The sequence below is a fragment of the Manihot esculenta genome, chromosome 17, assembly GCF_001659605.2.
Source record: "Manihot esculenta cultivar AM560-2 chromosome 17, M.esculenta_v8, whole genome shotgun sequence".
NCBI classification, from domain to species: domain Eukaryota; kingdom Viridiplantae; phylum Streptophyta; class Magnoliopsida; order Malpighiales; family Euphorbiaceae; genus Manihot; species Manihot esculenta.
The window spans coordinates 863,675-880,165 of record NC_035177.2 but is presented as its reverse complement, the minus strand read 5'-3'; the positions used below and the strand labels follow the sequence as shown (position 1 = coordinate 880,165).

Below are 16,491 nucleotides of genomic sequence, written 5' to 3'. Positions count from 1 at the left end.
AAAAGCAAGCACGTGCGTAATTCTTACCGATTAAGCAAGCATGTCAATTTTTATGCATTCCAATTCAAGAGAACTGCATTCTGCCATATATTGCATCAACTTTTCAAGTAGTTTAAAGTTACAATTTGATTTTAGTTTCTGCATGATAAATATATATTTATGTCTTATCTTGCCAACAAGGTATAATTCATGCAAATTTGATCACCCTAGCTTAAGTTATGAACTTTTCTTTACAAACTACTCAATAAGTTCTTAATGAATCGAGTATTAGTACTTGTTTATAGTATCACAAAACATATCAGAGGCATGCATTTTCATACAAATTTAAGCTTAAGTGTCTTCTGCAAAGTTTTAGGTATTCTTCTTAAGGTTCATTTGGCATTGGTCTTAATTAATTTCATTAAGTACATAATTAGTTGTAGTATAATCAATACACTCTGTTCTGGATGCTCTATCACTATGTCTAGTTTAGGTTCACTTGCAATTTACATTATCTTACCTACAAATTCAGAATTTTGTCAATTCATGAATTTACAACATAGAACACAAAAGACTTCTTGTATTTAACCCAAAACTTAACATGCATCCAATAAAACCATCAAAGCAAGTAGAATCATCCAATCCTCATACTTTAAACTCTATTTCAACTCTTGCATGAATTTAAAACACTTAAAACAGCATACAATTCTCTTTAGAACTTAAAACTAAAAATAAAACAGGGGTTTTAACTTACCTCCTCGAAGGAACAATGACCATAGCAACAAAGAATTTGAATAGGAGGAAGAGAAGAGCTCCACAGAGTCCAAATTGCCAAAAACTCGAAAATCCAAGCTTGATTCCTCAACAAGTTAGAAATCCATGAGAAAAATTATTAAAAGATGAGCATTTATAAAAGAACTTAGGTAGGAGACGCACCTCTGCTCGAATTGGAGAAAATCTTTTCTCTCTTTCGAGTTGAGACCCTTTTATAGTTGGGTCTATCTGCTAAGGTTCAGCCAGTCGAACATTGAAGCTTTTATATATATATATATATATTGAAACACATTTTTGAAATACTTAAAATTCATTTTATAATAACCCATTTTACCCTTCTAATATTTTTGATTCAAAGATTTCAGATTTCAAAGGAGATTCGATCAGAAAATTGAAATTTCAATACCAGAGTTTAGTCGGGTATTACATTTATATGGCAAATCTTTTACTTTTTATCTGTAATACCGACTAAATTCTAGTGTCAAAATTTTAAATTTTTGATGAAATCTCCATTTGAATATGAAATCTCGGAACCAAAAGTTTAAAAGAGTAAAATGCATTTTTTCAAAATAATTTTATGTATTTTGAAAATTCATTTGAAAAAAAAAAGTATTTTCATAAGTTTTAATGTTCGATCGCTAAACCTCTCAACTTTATAACATAAAAGTATGTAACATTAAGTATGCTTTCATGAAAGTACATGTAACCTATTATGCTCTGTGTATAGGTTATAATCACTTTTCTATTTATTTCATCTCTCTTTATATTGGAGTCGGAGACCTCAAGTGCATTTTAGTAAAATTTAATGATAAAAGCCACATCATCATATTTTATATGTAATTTTATGTTACATCTATTTAAATTATGTATTTTATCGTTACAAATCAAAGTTTATACACCTTATTATTACAAACATAAAATTCATGTATTGTTGTTCAATTTACTCTAAAAGAACGAAAACTGAATCATACAATAAATAGAAGTCGAATTCATTCTAAAAATTATTCAATACAACCATTGTATATGACTAACTATAAACCATCAATTGTAGTGAGATTTATATTCGTTGGTAAAAGATTGTATTAAAAAATTTCTCAATTCAATAAGGTTTGATTTTTATAGTAATCCGTTCTTTTTGGGTTTCTTTCCTTAAAACTAAGATAAACTAAAGTGAGAAGGAGGGTCCAAGTCATGCAGGGAAAAGTAGTAGCTTAACAACCTTTACTTACCGGTAAAACCCCTAAAAATCTTCTCTTTTGGATTCAACCTATAAAGCTTTCCAACTTTCAAATGAAGATCTTTCCCTCTTATATCTTCTATCTTCTATGATTGTCCTCTTACCTCTTCTTTTACTCCTCTGCATCCGCATCTCCTATTTTTCTCCCTTGCATCCTTGTTTTTAGGGTTGCCATGTCCTTGAAGCTGCCCTCGTTGTCGTCGTGTCTTCTCTAGAGAAGGTTTATTCCTAATACAACCCAAGCCAAAGTAGCTCTCACCTTATCTCTGTAAGCTCTTTCAAATGCCTTTTTTCCTAAACGTTAAAGTGAGATCGAAAGTTTCTTTTGTATATTTTTTTATCAAAGATTTCTTTTTTATTTTCTCTGTTCAGCTGTTGTTAGTTTGTGAATTGAAATAACCATACTGATGGAGAGAGAAAATAGAAAGAATGACTGGAGCTATTCGAAGCTACAAAAAGAGCAACTGATGCATTGGCTCAGCTTAAGGCCTCCCTGTTACCATTCAGCTTCTCATCTCTACATTGGTAATCATCTGCTCCCTCATAAATAATCATTTTTTTCCCTCTTGCTTTTGCCCTAAAAGCTCAAATTTTTTTTTTTTTTTTTGCATCTACATCTGACATTCTCTATTTGTGGTTGATTTTTCTCTTGTGCATTGGCCTTCTGGTCTTTGTTCATCAAGTTTATGAGGAGATAACTATTTCCTCCTTCTAAGAAATTAGAACAAACAATATAATTTTTCCATTATAAGAAATATCAACAACTCTATGGACATTTGATGAGTGAAAGAGTGGAATTTATAAGCATTTTGCTTTGTTTCATTTGATTTTTCGAGTAGGGAAGCGTCTTTGACCTCTTACCAAATATGCTAGGAGGAAAATTTATGATCTTGCTTCTGATGTCTTTGCATTGTGGAAAAAAGTGGTTCTAGAGCAAACACATGGTGATAAGTAAAATGAAAATATAGATGATAAAAATGCTGCCAAAGCAAAGCCAACAAATGCAGTGAATGTTAATGCTGAGAAGTTTCAAAAGACTACCCCTGTAAAGGTTGAGAAATTCTCCAAGAATGAAATAGTAAAGGTTGAGAAAATTAAATAGAATAACGCACCTTGATCGGCCAAAGTTGTGAAGTCTAAAACTGTCATGACAAGCCATAATCTGCCAGCCCTAATGGCATGTATTCCAAAGTGTAATGCTACATTGCGAGATAGAATTTGCAAAAAAAATTAGGAGGCTTTATGTAAGGTCTCTAGTGAAGCTGAGGAAGATAGTTGTATGCTCTACTTCCGATCTATCGATTATATTTGGACATTATCTTTTACGTATTTAATATTTTAACTAAAAGTATTTATTTATCTTTAATATTCATTTAATTGAATGTTGAGTAAAGATAAAGTTTATGAGATAACATTATCATGCAAAGAAAATTATAATGTGGTTATAATTGTGAGATTCCTATTGTGTCTAAGTAATGTCTCTAAATATTCCTGATCAACATTCTTATTATTGTTGGACAATGATTAGAGTTATAGAGATTAGTACACATTATGTTATTTCCTTTTCAAAGTAAGCAACTAATCTCATAGATTGAGATATGTGAGATATCTACAACTAACATGTAGGTGCTTATTTTATATAAATTAGAGTTGAATAATTGTTATTTTGTTTAAGTACTTTGCAAAAACATTAATTTAGTTTCATTTTTAGCTATGAATAATAGATTCAAGTTTATTATTGAGAATGATACTTGTCCTTTTTATAATAAAGGAGTTTATTATGGGAGTCGAGTTTATATAGATGGTCTATATAATATTTCTATTAAGCGGCTTATACTCAATATAAATAACAAGAAACTTAAAATGGATAATCAATATTTGTCTTATCTTTGGCATTATAAACTTGGTCAATAAATGAAATAAGAATCACTAAGTTACATAAAGAAGGATATCTTGATCCTTTTGATTATGAATCATATGAAACTTGTAAAACTTGTTTAATGAGTAAAATGACTAAAACACCTTTTATAAGAAAAGGTGAAAGGTCAAAAGAGTTATTGGCCCTTATACATACAGATGTAAGTGGACCAATGATTACCCAAACTATAGGTGGATATTCATATTTCATTATATTCATTGATGACCATACTAGATATGGTTATGTGTATTTAATGAAATACAAATCTAAATCGTTTGAAAAGTTCAAGAAAATCATAATTAAAGTTGAGAAACAAACTAGCAAAAGTATTAAAACATTTATATTCGATTGAGGTGGAGAATATTTGAGTCAAGAATTTCATGATTATTTAATAGAGAATGAGATTCTATCACAATGGACTCCACCTGGAACACCACAAAATAATGGAGCTTTAGAAAGGAGAAATTGTATTTTATTAAAACAGTATAGTCCATGATGAGTCTTGCAGATGTAACTTTATCTTTTTGAGGTTATGCCTTACAAACTGTGATATACCTTCTTAATAGAATTCCATCCAAATCTATAGATAAGACTCCGTATGAGATGTGGACTAGAAAAGGTTAGTCTTATCACATATAAAGATTTCGGGATATGACACTTATGTAAATTGTCTTATATCTGATAAGCTAGGAGCTAAATAAGATAAATGTAAGTTTGTGGAATATCCAAAAGAAACTATTGAATATTATTTCCACTATCCTATTGAGAGAAAAGTGTTTGTGTCAAAACATGCTACCTTTCTAGAAAAAGAGTTTTTTCTCAAAGGAAGCAGTGGGAATCAGATAGAACTTGAAGAAGTTTAAGAACCACAAATTGACATCCAAATAAGAACCAGAAACTACAATGTCAGCAGTAGAAGAACAAGCTGAAGTACTATCGCATAGATCTGTTAGGACAAGTCGTGCTCTAATAAGGTTAGACCTTCATATGGAGACTCATAATGATGTTTTACTCATGCTTGATGAGCCTAACAGCTATGAGGAAGCAATGTCTAACATTGATTCTTCATATTGGCTTGAAGCAATGAAACCCGAAATAGATTCTATGTAGACTAACTAAGTACGAACTTTGATTAATGCACTTGAAGGAATAAAACCTGTTGGGTGCAAGTGGGTTTTTAAGAGAAAAATTGACATGGTAGGTAATGTATATACATACAAGGCCAGGCTAGTTCCTAAAAGCTATAGATAATAGTAAAATATTGACTTTGATGAAACTTTTTCACTAGTAGCTATACTTAAATTCATAAGGATTTTACTTGCAATAGCAGCATATCATGATTATGAAATTTTGCAAATGAATGTTAAAACAACATTTCTAAATGGGAATCTTTTAGAGGATATATATATATGACACAACATGAAGGTTTTGAATTCAAGAAATTCCTTAATAAGATATGCAAATTGCAAAGATCCATTTATGGACTCAAGCAAACTTCGCATAGTTGGAACATTCGTTTTGATGAAATAATTAAACAGTTTGATTTTCTAAAAAATATGGATGAACCTTGTGTGTATAAGAAGGTTAGTGAAAGTAGAGTTGTATTTCTTATTTTATATGTAGATGACATATTAATAATAGGAAATGATATTCCACTATTTCAATCTGTAAAACTTTGGTTGTCCAAGAATTTCTTCATGAAGGATATAGGAAAAGCAACTTATATTCTAGGAATTAAAATCTATAGAGATAGATCTAAAAGGTTGCTAGGATTATCCCAATCTACATGCATTGACAAAGTGCTAAAACAGTTTAGTATAGAGGAATCCAAAAGAGGTTTTATGCCTGTGTCACATGGAGTTCGTCTCTTTTTCAAAAAAAAAGAAAAAGAAAGAATGGAAAGAGTTTTATATACTTCTATAATAAGATCCATAATATATGTGCTGTTATGCACTAGACCAAATGTATCTTATGCTTTAAGCATAACAAGTAGATACCAAGTAGCCCGAGGTGAAGGTCACTGGGCTGCTGTAAAAAAAATCCTCAAGTACTTGAGAAGAACTAAGTATAATTTTCTAGTTTATGAAGGGACTGATGAACTCAAAGTTTATGGATATTCAGATGCAAGTTTTCAATCAAATTTTGATGATAGTAAATCACAATCTGGATACATTTTTACTCTAAATGGTAGAGCAATGAGTAGGAAAAGTTCCAAACAAGAGACTATATCATATTCTACAACTAAGGTTGAGTACATTTCTACGTCTAAGGCAGCAAAGGAGGCAGTTTGGACCAAAAAGTTCATTTTCTGAACTTGGTGTAGTTTCTAGCATTGTTAATTCAATTACCTTATACTAGGATAACAATAGAGTTATTGTACAAGTAAAGAAATCCAAAGTTTCATCAAGGATCCAAGCATATACTTAAACGATTCCATTTAATTGGAGAGATCATTGAAAGGAAAGATGTAGAGATAAAACGAGTACCTACTGATGAAAATCTTGCAGATCCTCTCACCAAGATATTTTTCCAACACAAATATAATTACCACATGGGGGGTTTATGGGATAAGACACATGGGTTATGAGCATTAGTGCAAGTGGGAGATTGTTAGTTGTATGCTCTACAACCAATCTATTGGTTATATTTAGATTAGTTGTATGCCCTACAACAAATCTATTGGTTATATTTATCTTTCATATTTTTAATATTTTAATTAAATATATTTATTTTTAATATTAATTTAATTGAATCTTGAGTAAAGATAAAATCCATGAGATAACATTACTGTGCAAAATAAATTATAATGTGGTTATAATTGTGAGATTTCTATCACATTTAGGTACTATCTCTAAATGTTCCTAGTCAATGTTCTTATCATTATTGGACAATGATTAGAGCTGTAGAGATTGGCACATATTAATTCTTTCCTTTTCAAAGGAAACAACTAATATTATAAGTTGAGATATGTGAGATATTTAGAACTAATATATAGATGCTTATTTTATATAAATAAGTATATTGAACTGACCTGCTTAAGAATTTCATATGGAGAATTACCTGTATCTATAGATTACTCAAGTGATAATTGTGTAAATAATCCTCTGACTTGAAATCAATAAGTCATCTCATATGGGGACTTCTATATTTTGATTTATCTTACACATTACTTAGCTCATAAGTAATAAATGGAGATGAATTAGATATACTAGAAACTGTATGAAGGTATTTATGTGATTGAGATAAAATTCATCATCCTAGATTAATTAGAGAAATATTTCATTTATTTTTTGTTAGCATTGATCATGAAATCCATACGCAAGGTGGAATGAAAATTAACAAATTAGATTTGGTATTTTGTTCAATCAATCAATGACTATTACAAAAAGAACTAAAATAATATAACATAGCAGACACGCTTCATATTTTAATTGTTAAATCGGGACATTAGTGATGAAAAAATATTAATTATATTGAGAAACTATACATTGAAAGGTTAAGTCAAATCATTATTGACATTCCAAATATTTTTGGTAGTTTTAGCATATTACTAAACAATATTCTTAATCTTCAAATTAATTAATTAGTCAATTATATTTTTTCACCAAAAATATTTAGAATTTAATGGGTCACATACATAAAAAATAACTTGAGAAAAAAAATAAAAAAATCAAATAAAGTAGGACTTGATTGCATATAAACTTTTATTACATTAGGGATAAAATTGTGATTTGTAATGATTATAATTTTGACCTAATAAATTGAGTAATAACTTAATTAATTTTTATTTTAAAATTCAAGTGATATATTTATTAAAATTTTAGATCATAATTATAATTTATTTATTTAATTAGTTAAATAAATAAATATAATTATTTTACTATAAACTTGGGAATATCTTAAGAAAGTTTGAGTGACAACCTAGCAATCGTGCTTTTTTTTTTTTTTTCTCAATTCTTATAATCTTTTAAGGTTTTTCATCATCATTTTGTATGGATATATATCGTTAGAGAACTTACACTCGTTGTGATAATCCAATCAAAGCAAAAATTTCATATTTTAACTGCTAAAAAATAATAAACGCATTTCTTTTTCATTCGCTTTATTACTTTATTCGTCTAAAATATGATTTTTTTAAATAAAAAATTTTATTTTTTATATTTTTTTTTATTGTGCATCAATTTGATTGAAACTCAATAAGGTGATGTAAATGCCTGTGACCCGAGTCACATATTCAAGTTGTTGGTTCTGTCGAGTTGATATTGTTTAAACACTTGGGGAGTTTTCTAATGGCTCTCATAAGGTTAAGTGTAGATCCTTGATGTTTAACATTAAGGGTGCCAAAATTTCTGATTTAAGGAGAAAGTTTCTTCTTGGACAAGTGAAGACGGAGGAAATTGTACACTTGAGTTCAGAAGAAATAGCAAGCGATGAAATGCAACAGAAAGAATCAGCTGATCAAACAGAAAGCCTTGCTCCGCTAGGAGCTTGGAGGTGCCCCAAAAGCCACAACTGATCAGTTCAAGTGTGGTCGATGTGGACAACGCAAGACCACTTACTATCAAATGCAAACTAGGAGTGCTGATAAACCAATGACAACATATGTGACATGTAGCCTATGATCAATTTTCTCTGTGCTTGAAGCTCAAACCCGTTGATGGAAGTAAGGGTTTGGTTTTGCCAGAGATAAAAGTTGAAGAGAAGTAGAAAGCATACGGATGACAAGAAAAAGCTTCCATATTCTCAGCAGGTATTTGTGGCCTTCGTTCTTTTGGGTTGGTGGCATGAGCTTTATATAAGATTTGGGGGTGGCGATGAGGATGCCCACTCGTCCACGTGTCATTATCCTTAGGCTAATGATAGCAACTAAAATAAGGAGAGTGCCACGTGTATGCAGTGAGGAGGAGAAATCGAGATGATGTGGTGGTGAACTAGTGGTTCACGAAATACGAGATTGTAAAGGAGCCCAAGAGGGACAAGCGCTTCAAAGGTTGGTCTCCACGTCCATTTCAATCTTTCTGTCCTCTGTTGACTTGTTATGCAATTTTTTTTTTTTTTTTTCGGACTTGTTATGCAACTAGTCCAAAAGAAGTTGTCTCATATCTCGGAAGATGTTAATTGGGAAGAAATCAATTTTTAGCAGCATTTCAATGGTGTGGTTCATACTTGTCTGATAACTTCCACTTTTTAGAGCATCTCAATCCTTCAATAGAAAGAAATATATGATAACTTTCAATTTCGTAAATATGACTCAAAACAAAACTAAAAGGAATAAAATAGTGCAAGCCATCAAAACCATAGACAACTGTAGCATAAAACTTGCTACAAGACTCAAATATATGCTTGAGCAAATAAAGCTGGATGAAAAAAGAAAAACTTCTTATACAATCTGAAGAACTTACACCAAATTGCAATCTGGCGTGGCAATGAAATGATATGGAACGACCACAACAATAAAAACATATCCCCTTCAAATTGCGAGTCATGTCAACTGTTCACAAACAACTAGGACATTCTTTTCCCAAAGAATTAAAATGAACAAATAAATCAAATTGCTAAAGGACCAAATAATAAATATTCTTTTTCAATATATGTAAAGAAATTAAGAATAACAAAAATCAGGCATTTAAATAATATATTATCCAAGTTCAATGTAGGAAATAACAACATACTTGGTTATTAGGAATTGGCTTCTATTCCAATTTCATAACCAGCATGTTGGTGTCAATTATTTCTATACACGAGTTAACCATTTGCTGCAGAAGCATATCACGAAGCACCTCCAGATTAAGCTCTCCACGAGTTATTCCGTCATTCGTCCACCTACCATCTCCAAGATACTTCTTTCTGTCTCTTCTAACAGACATCACCTTGAGTGCGATGCAATTATCAAGTAAATAAGTAATAAATTCCATCTCACATGATCTACCAACACATCCACTAATCTCAAGCTCTTTAAGTTCTAAATGCGGCTGTTTACTCCCCACCTTTGCTCTATTAAATTGATCACAGGTGCTATAATGTAACTGCCATAAAAGAAAACCAACCTATAAATACATATCCTTTTCTAAAACTAAAACTATAAATAAACAAATGTATAAAATACTTACAGTAAGATACAATTTTTGCAGAGCAGGAACTGCATCGATCAGAGGTACAATTCGAAAAAGGTCATAATTCGATAAGTAATTATACAGTACCAATTCTTTGAGATTCCTGAGTGGACTGACACTGTCACTTACAGGCACACCCTACAATACCAAATTCCATAGTTGGCAAAAAAATACTAATATAATTATTCATCTTAATTATACTATAAAATATATTTTGTGAACTTTCTCTACGTACCTCAAAAGGAAAAAGAACTACTGATAGAATTTCTAGCTGGGGAAGATCTTTTGCAAGTTTCATATACATATATAGAGTACCGCTCCACATTCTATTAAAGAACTTGAAATATGCCTTTCTCAATGCAGGAAGGCCAATAAATGTGAGTTCCTTTGCATGACCAACAAACTCAAAAAAGTTCAAATTTTCAAGAGAATTAAGCTCAATCTTCAGGTAGCCATTACAAGAAATCTTGAAAGATTCCAATCCACTAGATGGACCAAATATACGAAGAGTCTCAGGCACAGGACAACAATACAGTTTAAAGCACTTCAAGTTCAAGCAAGTAGAAATTATAGTGTCCAGATGACATTGACTTAAAGGTACATGACAAAGATAAAGAGTTCTCAAAGAAATTAATCTTTTGGCATAATCAGGAGAAGGTGTAAAAGTACATGATGCTAAGTGCAGATGCTTCAAGCTAGATGTTTTAGTATCATAAGGGAGGAGGTGACAAGGAAAATCATAGCGTTCTATTCCAGAATCAAATCCAAACTCAAAATCAAGAGAAATTGTTTTAGACTCCATCTCCGAAGCAAAATTAATCCATCCATCAATATGTGAGGCAGATTCATAACCAAGGCGATAAGTAAGTCGGAAGGTATCAATTTTAGGACCAGTATAGGAGCGCAAGAATTGATTAACCGCCATCAAAAATTTAGAACTGTTTTGCGAATCAGAGCTTTTCCCAAAAACAGAAAGGATATCAAACTTGAGTTGAGGTGTGAAGGGGGATAGAAATCTCCATCTTCGCGACAATAATCTCGTCTTAACAGCATCTCTCATGGTCAAAAACGAAAGAATCAAAGAGAGAATATCATCAGGCAATTTACTGATACAATCATCACCAGCTTCTACTGCTTCAACCTAATCAGACAAAAAGCAAAAGTCTTGCCATGTAAATTTCTATTCACTCACTGAATATTTCAATCAAAACAAGCAAAAACCAAACAGAAAAAAAAAAAAAAATTCCGAGACACAAACTTTAGACATTGGAAGTCAATCACACCTGTGGAGACATGTTGCTGGACTCTTACTCCTCCTCTTCCTATAGCTGTGGCTATGATTTGTATAAATCAAAACACACAAGTAGATAATATCGTTATGGATTTTGACTTTTATTTGGTCTCCTCTTAGCCAAATCCGAAAGAAACAAATAATCAATTCAAACTAGAATTCAGATCAAACACCCCTTCCACATAAACTAAAATTGAAACCAAACGAAACCCATCCACGCAAATCTCAGCCACCGAAACAGAAAACCCATCTACACAACCCAATCGAAACCAGTCAGAGACAAACCTGCGGCGTGACCGTGGGAGACAGAAGCAGCGGCTACGGCGAGGAACACGGCGAATAGGCAGGGAGGGAGAGTGGCGCTTGTATTTCTGGGAACCAGTAATTTTAAAATAAGTGATTGTGTAATAGAAGTTAGGTTTAGTTGTTCATTATTTTTTGTTCTTGTAACTGTGGGATAGGATGGAGAAAGCATGTTTATATACTTTAATTTTATCGGTAGAATATGATTTTAAAATAAGCATGTTTATACACTATTAGCATTCTAGCATGTCTTTAACACTCTTTGTAATAAAAGCTGAGTAAAATAAAATTTTTAAGAATATGATTTTATAAGTTAAAATTTTTTATAGTTTTTTTCTCATTGAATTGAATTCATTTTTATACTTTATGATATGGTTGGATTTCATTCAAAATATATAACATATTATTATATATGTTAACATACGATTGGACCACATAACAAAATTCTTATAAATTACGATACTCTGGCACTCAGATTTGACCTTTTGATGTGAAAATGCGGTCGATCGAATGAAAGATGTTCGACTTAATCAAAGGTCTGTCATGTAGAGTTGATCGAGCCTCTCAGAGTATTTTGTTATTGTTGAAAGACATTACAAAATAAATCCACATTGGACCTATTATCACAAGATTTTTTATGTAATACCCGGCTAGACCTCGGCACCGGAATTCTAACTTTCTGGCGGAATCTCCATTAGAATCTGAAAATCTCGGATGTCGGAACTCTCTAGAAGGGTAATATATGTTTTCTAAAATGTTTTTATATGTTTTCATATTTTTATGATTGCTTTTGACCTAAAAATGCAAAAGAGAAGAAAAGTTTTCTTTGAGGGAAGAACCCAGGTTCGGCCGCCGGACCTCAAGTTCGGCTGCCGAACATGGGATGTTTCGGGTGTGCTTTGGGCAGCCGAAGGTGGCTCCCTTGTGTTGCCGCCGAACCTCAAGTTCGGCCGCCGAACATGGAGGAGTTGTGGAAGCACCTGTAATACCCGGTTAGACTCCGGTATCGGAATTCCTACCGTCCGGTGGAATCTCGGATGTCGGAGACCTCTAGAAGGGTAAAATCATGTTTTCATAAAATATTTTCATGTTTTAATGATTTTTAAGTAAGAATGAATTTGAGTTTTTAAATGAAAAGACCATGGAACTTTTACCAGGTTCGGCCGCCGAAAGTCATGTTCGGCCGCCGAACGTGGATAGATTTTGGGAGCGCTTTTGGCCTCCGAAAGTCTTGTTTGAAAAAGCCAGGTTCGGCCGCCGAACCTCATGTTCGGCCGCCGAACATGCATGAGATGTGGGGGCACGTTCGGCCCCCGAACGTGAACTGGCCAGCCCCTATATAAGAGCCCCATGGCCGAAACGGGCGAGTTTTCTCCCCATCTTCGGCCACGGTGAGTTCTTGCTCCTCCATGATTCGTTTTTGATGATTTTCCTTCAATCCTTCATGTTTTGACAAGGTTTATGTCGTTTTGAAGAGATTTGAGCAAGTTTTGAGCTTGGAGACCAAGGAAAGTTAAATCTCTCCCAACTCCGAGTTTCGGTCGTCTCTCCCTCGATCTTCAAGAGGTAAGGGCCGATCTTGAATCCTTTCCATGTTTTAAACAAGTTTTAAGTAAGATCTATGGGGTAGAATGCATGTTTAGCTTATGTTTAGGTTTATGGGTTTTTGATGAGTTTTGAACAATGTGACTTGCAAATGCTTGTGTTTGTGTGTTGCAGTTGGGGTTTAAGTTAGTTGAGACCCCTAGGAGCTTGTATGCATGTTTTGGTTGAGCTAAATGCATGATGGTAGGAGTTTGAGGCATTTGTGCATGTTTGAACCAAGTTTCTGCCCGTTGGGAGAAACCAGGTTCGACAGCCGAAAGGACTTTCGGCCGCCGAACCCTCTTGTGAAGGCAGCATTCGGCTGCCGAAGCTTGCCCCCGAAAGGAGACTTTTGTCTCTGTCTGGGAGTTTCGGCCGCCGAAAGTGCCGCCGAACATGCATGAGTTTCGCCTCTGTCTGGGAGTTTCGGCTGCCGAAGGTGCCGCCGAAAGTGCCCTGTCCAGCCTTCCTTTGCATGTTTTTGCATGATTGTTTTGAGGTGTTTTAGGGGGTTTTTGGGGGATGTTTTTAGAGTTATGTTCTAGTTGTTTGGTCCCTCATTTGAGTCCACCTGTGTAGGTTCGGACCCGAGGAACCGAGGACCCCAGCAGTGAGTCAGCTGCTTCAGTCTTTGTCAGAGCTAGCCAGAGGTGAGTAGAATAAACCTTTATGATTTTAAAGCAAATAAATTACAAGTTTTGAGCATGTTCATGCATCATAAATGCCATGAGATGAATTAGGTTGTTTGCATTAGAATTCACGAATATGTTGCATTGCATTTATGATGTTGATGTGGATTGGTTATTGGATGATCCTTTAGTCCTCATATGATATGATGATGTTACGGCATGATATGGTATGGAAGTCCAGGTTGTACCCATTCTACGTCCCTGGCACGATGTAAGAGAAAGTCCAGGTTGTACCCATTCTATGTCCCTGGCACATTGGAAATGTTATGTTATGTTATGTTAAGAGAAAGACCGGTTGACCCATTCTACGTCCCGGCACGTTGGAATGTAGAGGACTATTGGTGACAATACCATCTGTGATATGATTTACTTGTGATGTGTTGCATTACATAATGGCATGAAATTTTAAATGTTGTTTTACTATTCTGCTCACTGGGCTCTTGTAGCTCACCCCTTTCCCTAATCCCCCAGGATTGCAGGTACGGGCTAGTCAGAGAAGTCAAGAAGAGTGAAGTCTTATGTTGTAATAGATAGAAAGTGGACATGATAAAATTGTATAATGATGTAAAGTTGAAGAGTCATGTTATGTATAATGATATTGAGGATTAGAAGTTGTGCTTGACCCTATTGGTATTGTTATCCCTTTTATACATGATCTTAGATATGTTATGATGTTTATGTAAACCAACTCAACACAGGTTATGTTACCCATTGGGGTATTGATGTGATCCCAAAGAGGGGTCAATGTTTATGTTATGTTTATGTACAGTGCATGTACGGGTTGAGTTTGGTGTATGATGAATAGAAAAGTTTTAAATTTTTATGTATGTTGTGGATCATGTATGGGATTAAACAGGTTTATAGGTTACATGTTAGGCTTGCTACGGGTCCTGGCGGCCTTAAGCCGACCTGGATCCTAGCGCCGGTAGCGGTCGGATTTTCGGGTCGTTACAGAATGATATCAGAGCCCTAGGTTCATATGGTCGGACCTAGAGTGTCGGGCTCATAGATGTCATAGAAGGTCAAGCACAATAGGAAGATCATGTCCACTAGGATAGGATGTGGAGTCCTGTCTTGTTTGATGATGTGAAATGCCATGACTATATGCATGTGAATCAATGATATGCGGTAATATGTGATATATGTGATGAGGGTTCATGTGTGCCCACATGAACCATATGATGCTAATATTTGCTTGTTATGTGCTGTTTTTCAGAAAATAGGATGAGAGGAACTCGTCGATCTGCACGATTGACTGGAGTACCGCCTGAGGATGAGGGCACGAGCGCTCGTCCTCCAGCATTGCCTAGGGCAATGTCTAGTAGGTCTAATAGAGAAAGAGCAGTAAGAGACCCTAGAAGGTCTTTTGATGCTAGCAGAAGGGAGACAGATAGCGGAGGGAGTTCTTCAGATGTGAGGGAGGTTATGGAAGAGGACCAGAGGAGGGATGGGAATCTGGATGTCAGTATGACGGAAGAAGGGACAGGGGAGTCACAGGGAGGCGTTCAGGCCTTGGGGTATGGTTTTCCACCCCATTATCCACCCTTCCCGCAGGGTTCAGGGTATCCGATGGGAGGCATATCGGATTACTCCAGCTTTAACCCCTACCCTACCTACATGCCTTATCCACCTTTCTATCCACCTCACCCCCAGTACCCAGCTTATCCACCCTCACCCTTTTATCCTCACCCTACAAACCCCACCTCGGGGAATGTTGCACCCCCACCTCCACCACCTACAGAAACAGCAGCCCCAGTTACTCAACATTCTAGACCTAGCTCAGCCAGTGGGAGCAAGGTCAAGATGACCGACTACATGAAGTTGGGTGCTCCTCAGTATGAAAAAGGAGATGACCCGTTTGTGTATCTTGAGAGGGTAAAAGTGATCACAGATGAGATTGGGGCAGATGATAGTAGAGCCATTCAGATGGCTGGGTTCACGCTTAAGTGTAAGAAGGCACGAGAGTGGTTCAAGAATTATGTGAACCCGAGAGTGGACAGCATGTCTTGGGAGGAGTTTGCAAGCGAGTTTGCAGGATGGGCTTTTCCCGATAGTTCGAGGGAACTGAAGATGACAGAGTTTGAGCAATTGAGGCTGACCGATGAAATGAGTGTAGAGGAGTTCACAGACAGATTCTTGGAGCTGTTGCCATTTGCAGGGCAAAGCCTTGACACAGACCAGAAGAAGTCAAGGAGGTATATCATGAAACTCCACTCCAGATATTCCTCCTTAATCCAGTCAGCAGATAGGGAGAGCTTCCATGCCATAGTGGATATGGCCCGGAAAATGGAGGCCAGTGCCATCATTCAGGGAACAGTCAGACAGTCAGTGGCACAGCTTTCTGGTTCCAAGACCCCAAGCACTTCTTCTCTGAGTGCAGCAGCTTCAGGTAGCAAAAGGTGGAGTAATACCACTAGGAAGCCCAAGAAGAACAAGTTTTGGAACAAAGTCAAGTCCAGTCTGGGACTAGGGAGTGGCTCAAGCTCTGGTGCGGATAATGCAGTTTGTGCAAAGTGTAGCAGGCCACTCAGGGGAGTTTGCCGGGCTGGGACAGCAGCCTGTTTCAGATGCGGGCAAGAGGGACACATGGCTCGGGAGTGTCC

At 35.1% G+C, this 16,491-nt stretch overlaps 1 protein-coding gene and 1 pseudogene across 2 annotated transcripts; one reads left to right on the top strand and one right to left on the bottom strand.

Annotated features, from left to right (window-relative positions):
- Positions 1 to 3,137: 3,137 nt before the first annotated feature.
- Positions 3,138 to 8,613, top strand: LOC122722293 (annotated as a pseudogene).
- An 863-nt stretch (positions 8,614 to 9,476) lies between these two features.
- On the bottom strand, positions 9,477 to 11,778 carry LOC110605506 (putative F-box protein At3g58860). Of its 2 annotated transcripts, XM_043952819.1 has the most exons (5): positions 11,598 to 11,778; positions 11,305 to 11,355; positions 10,257 to 11,162; positions 10,019 to 10,159; positions 9,477 to 9,934 (listed from the first exon to the last, which is right to left on the bottom strand). In XM_043952819.1, exons 2-5 carry the CDS (start codon positions 11,314 to 11,316, stop codon positions 9,602 to 9,604), a joined length of 1,392 nt encoding a protein of 463 aa, XP_043808754.1. In that variant the 5' UTR covers positions 11,317 to 11,355; positions 11,598 to 11,778; the 3' UTR covers positions 9,477 to 9,601. The 2 variants fall into 2 exon arrangements, with proteins under 2 accessions (XP_043808754.1, XP_021599807.1); XM_021744115.2 differs by having other exon boundaries at positions 11,305 to 11,777.
- Positions 11,779 to 16,491: the final 4,713 nt, after the last annotated feature.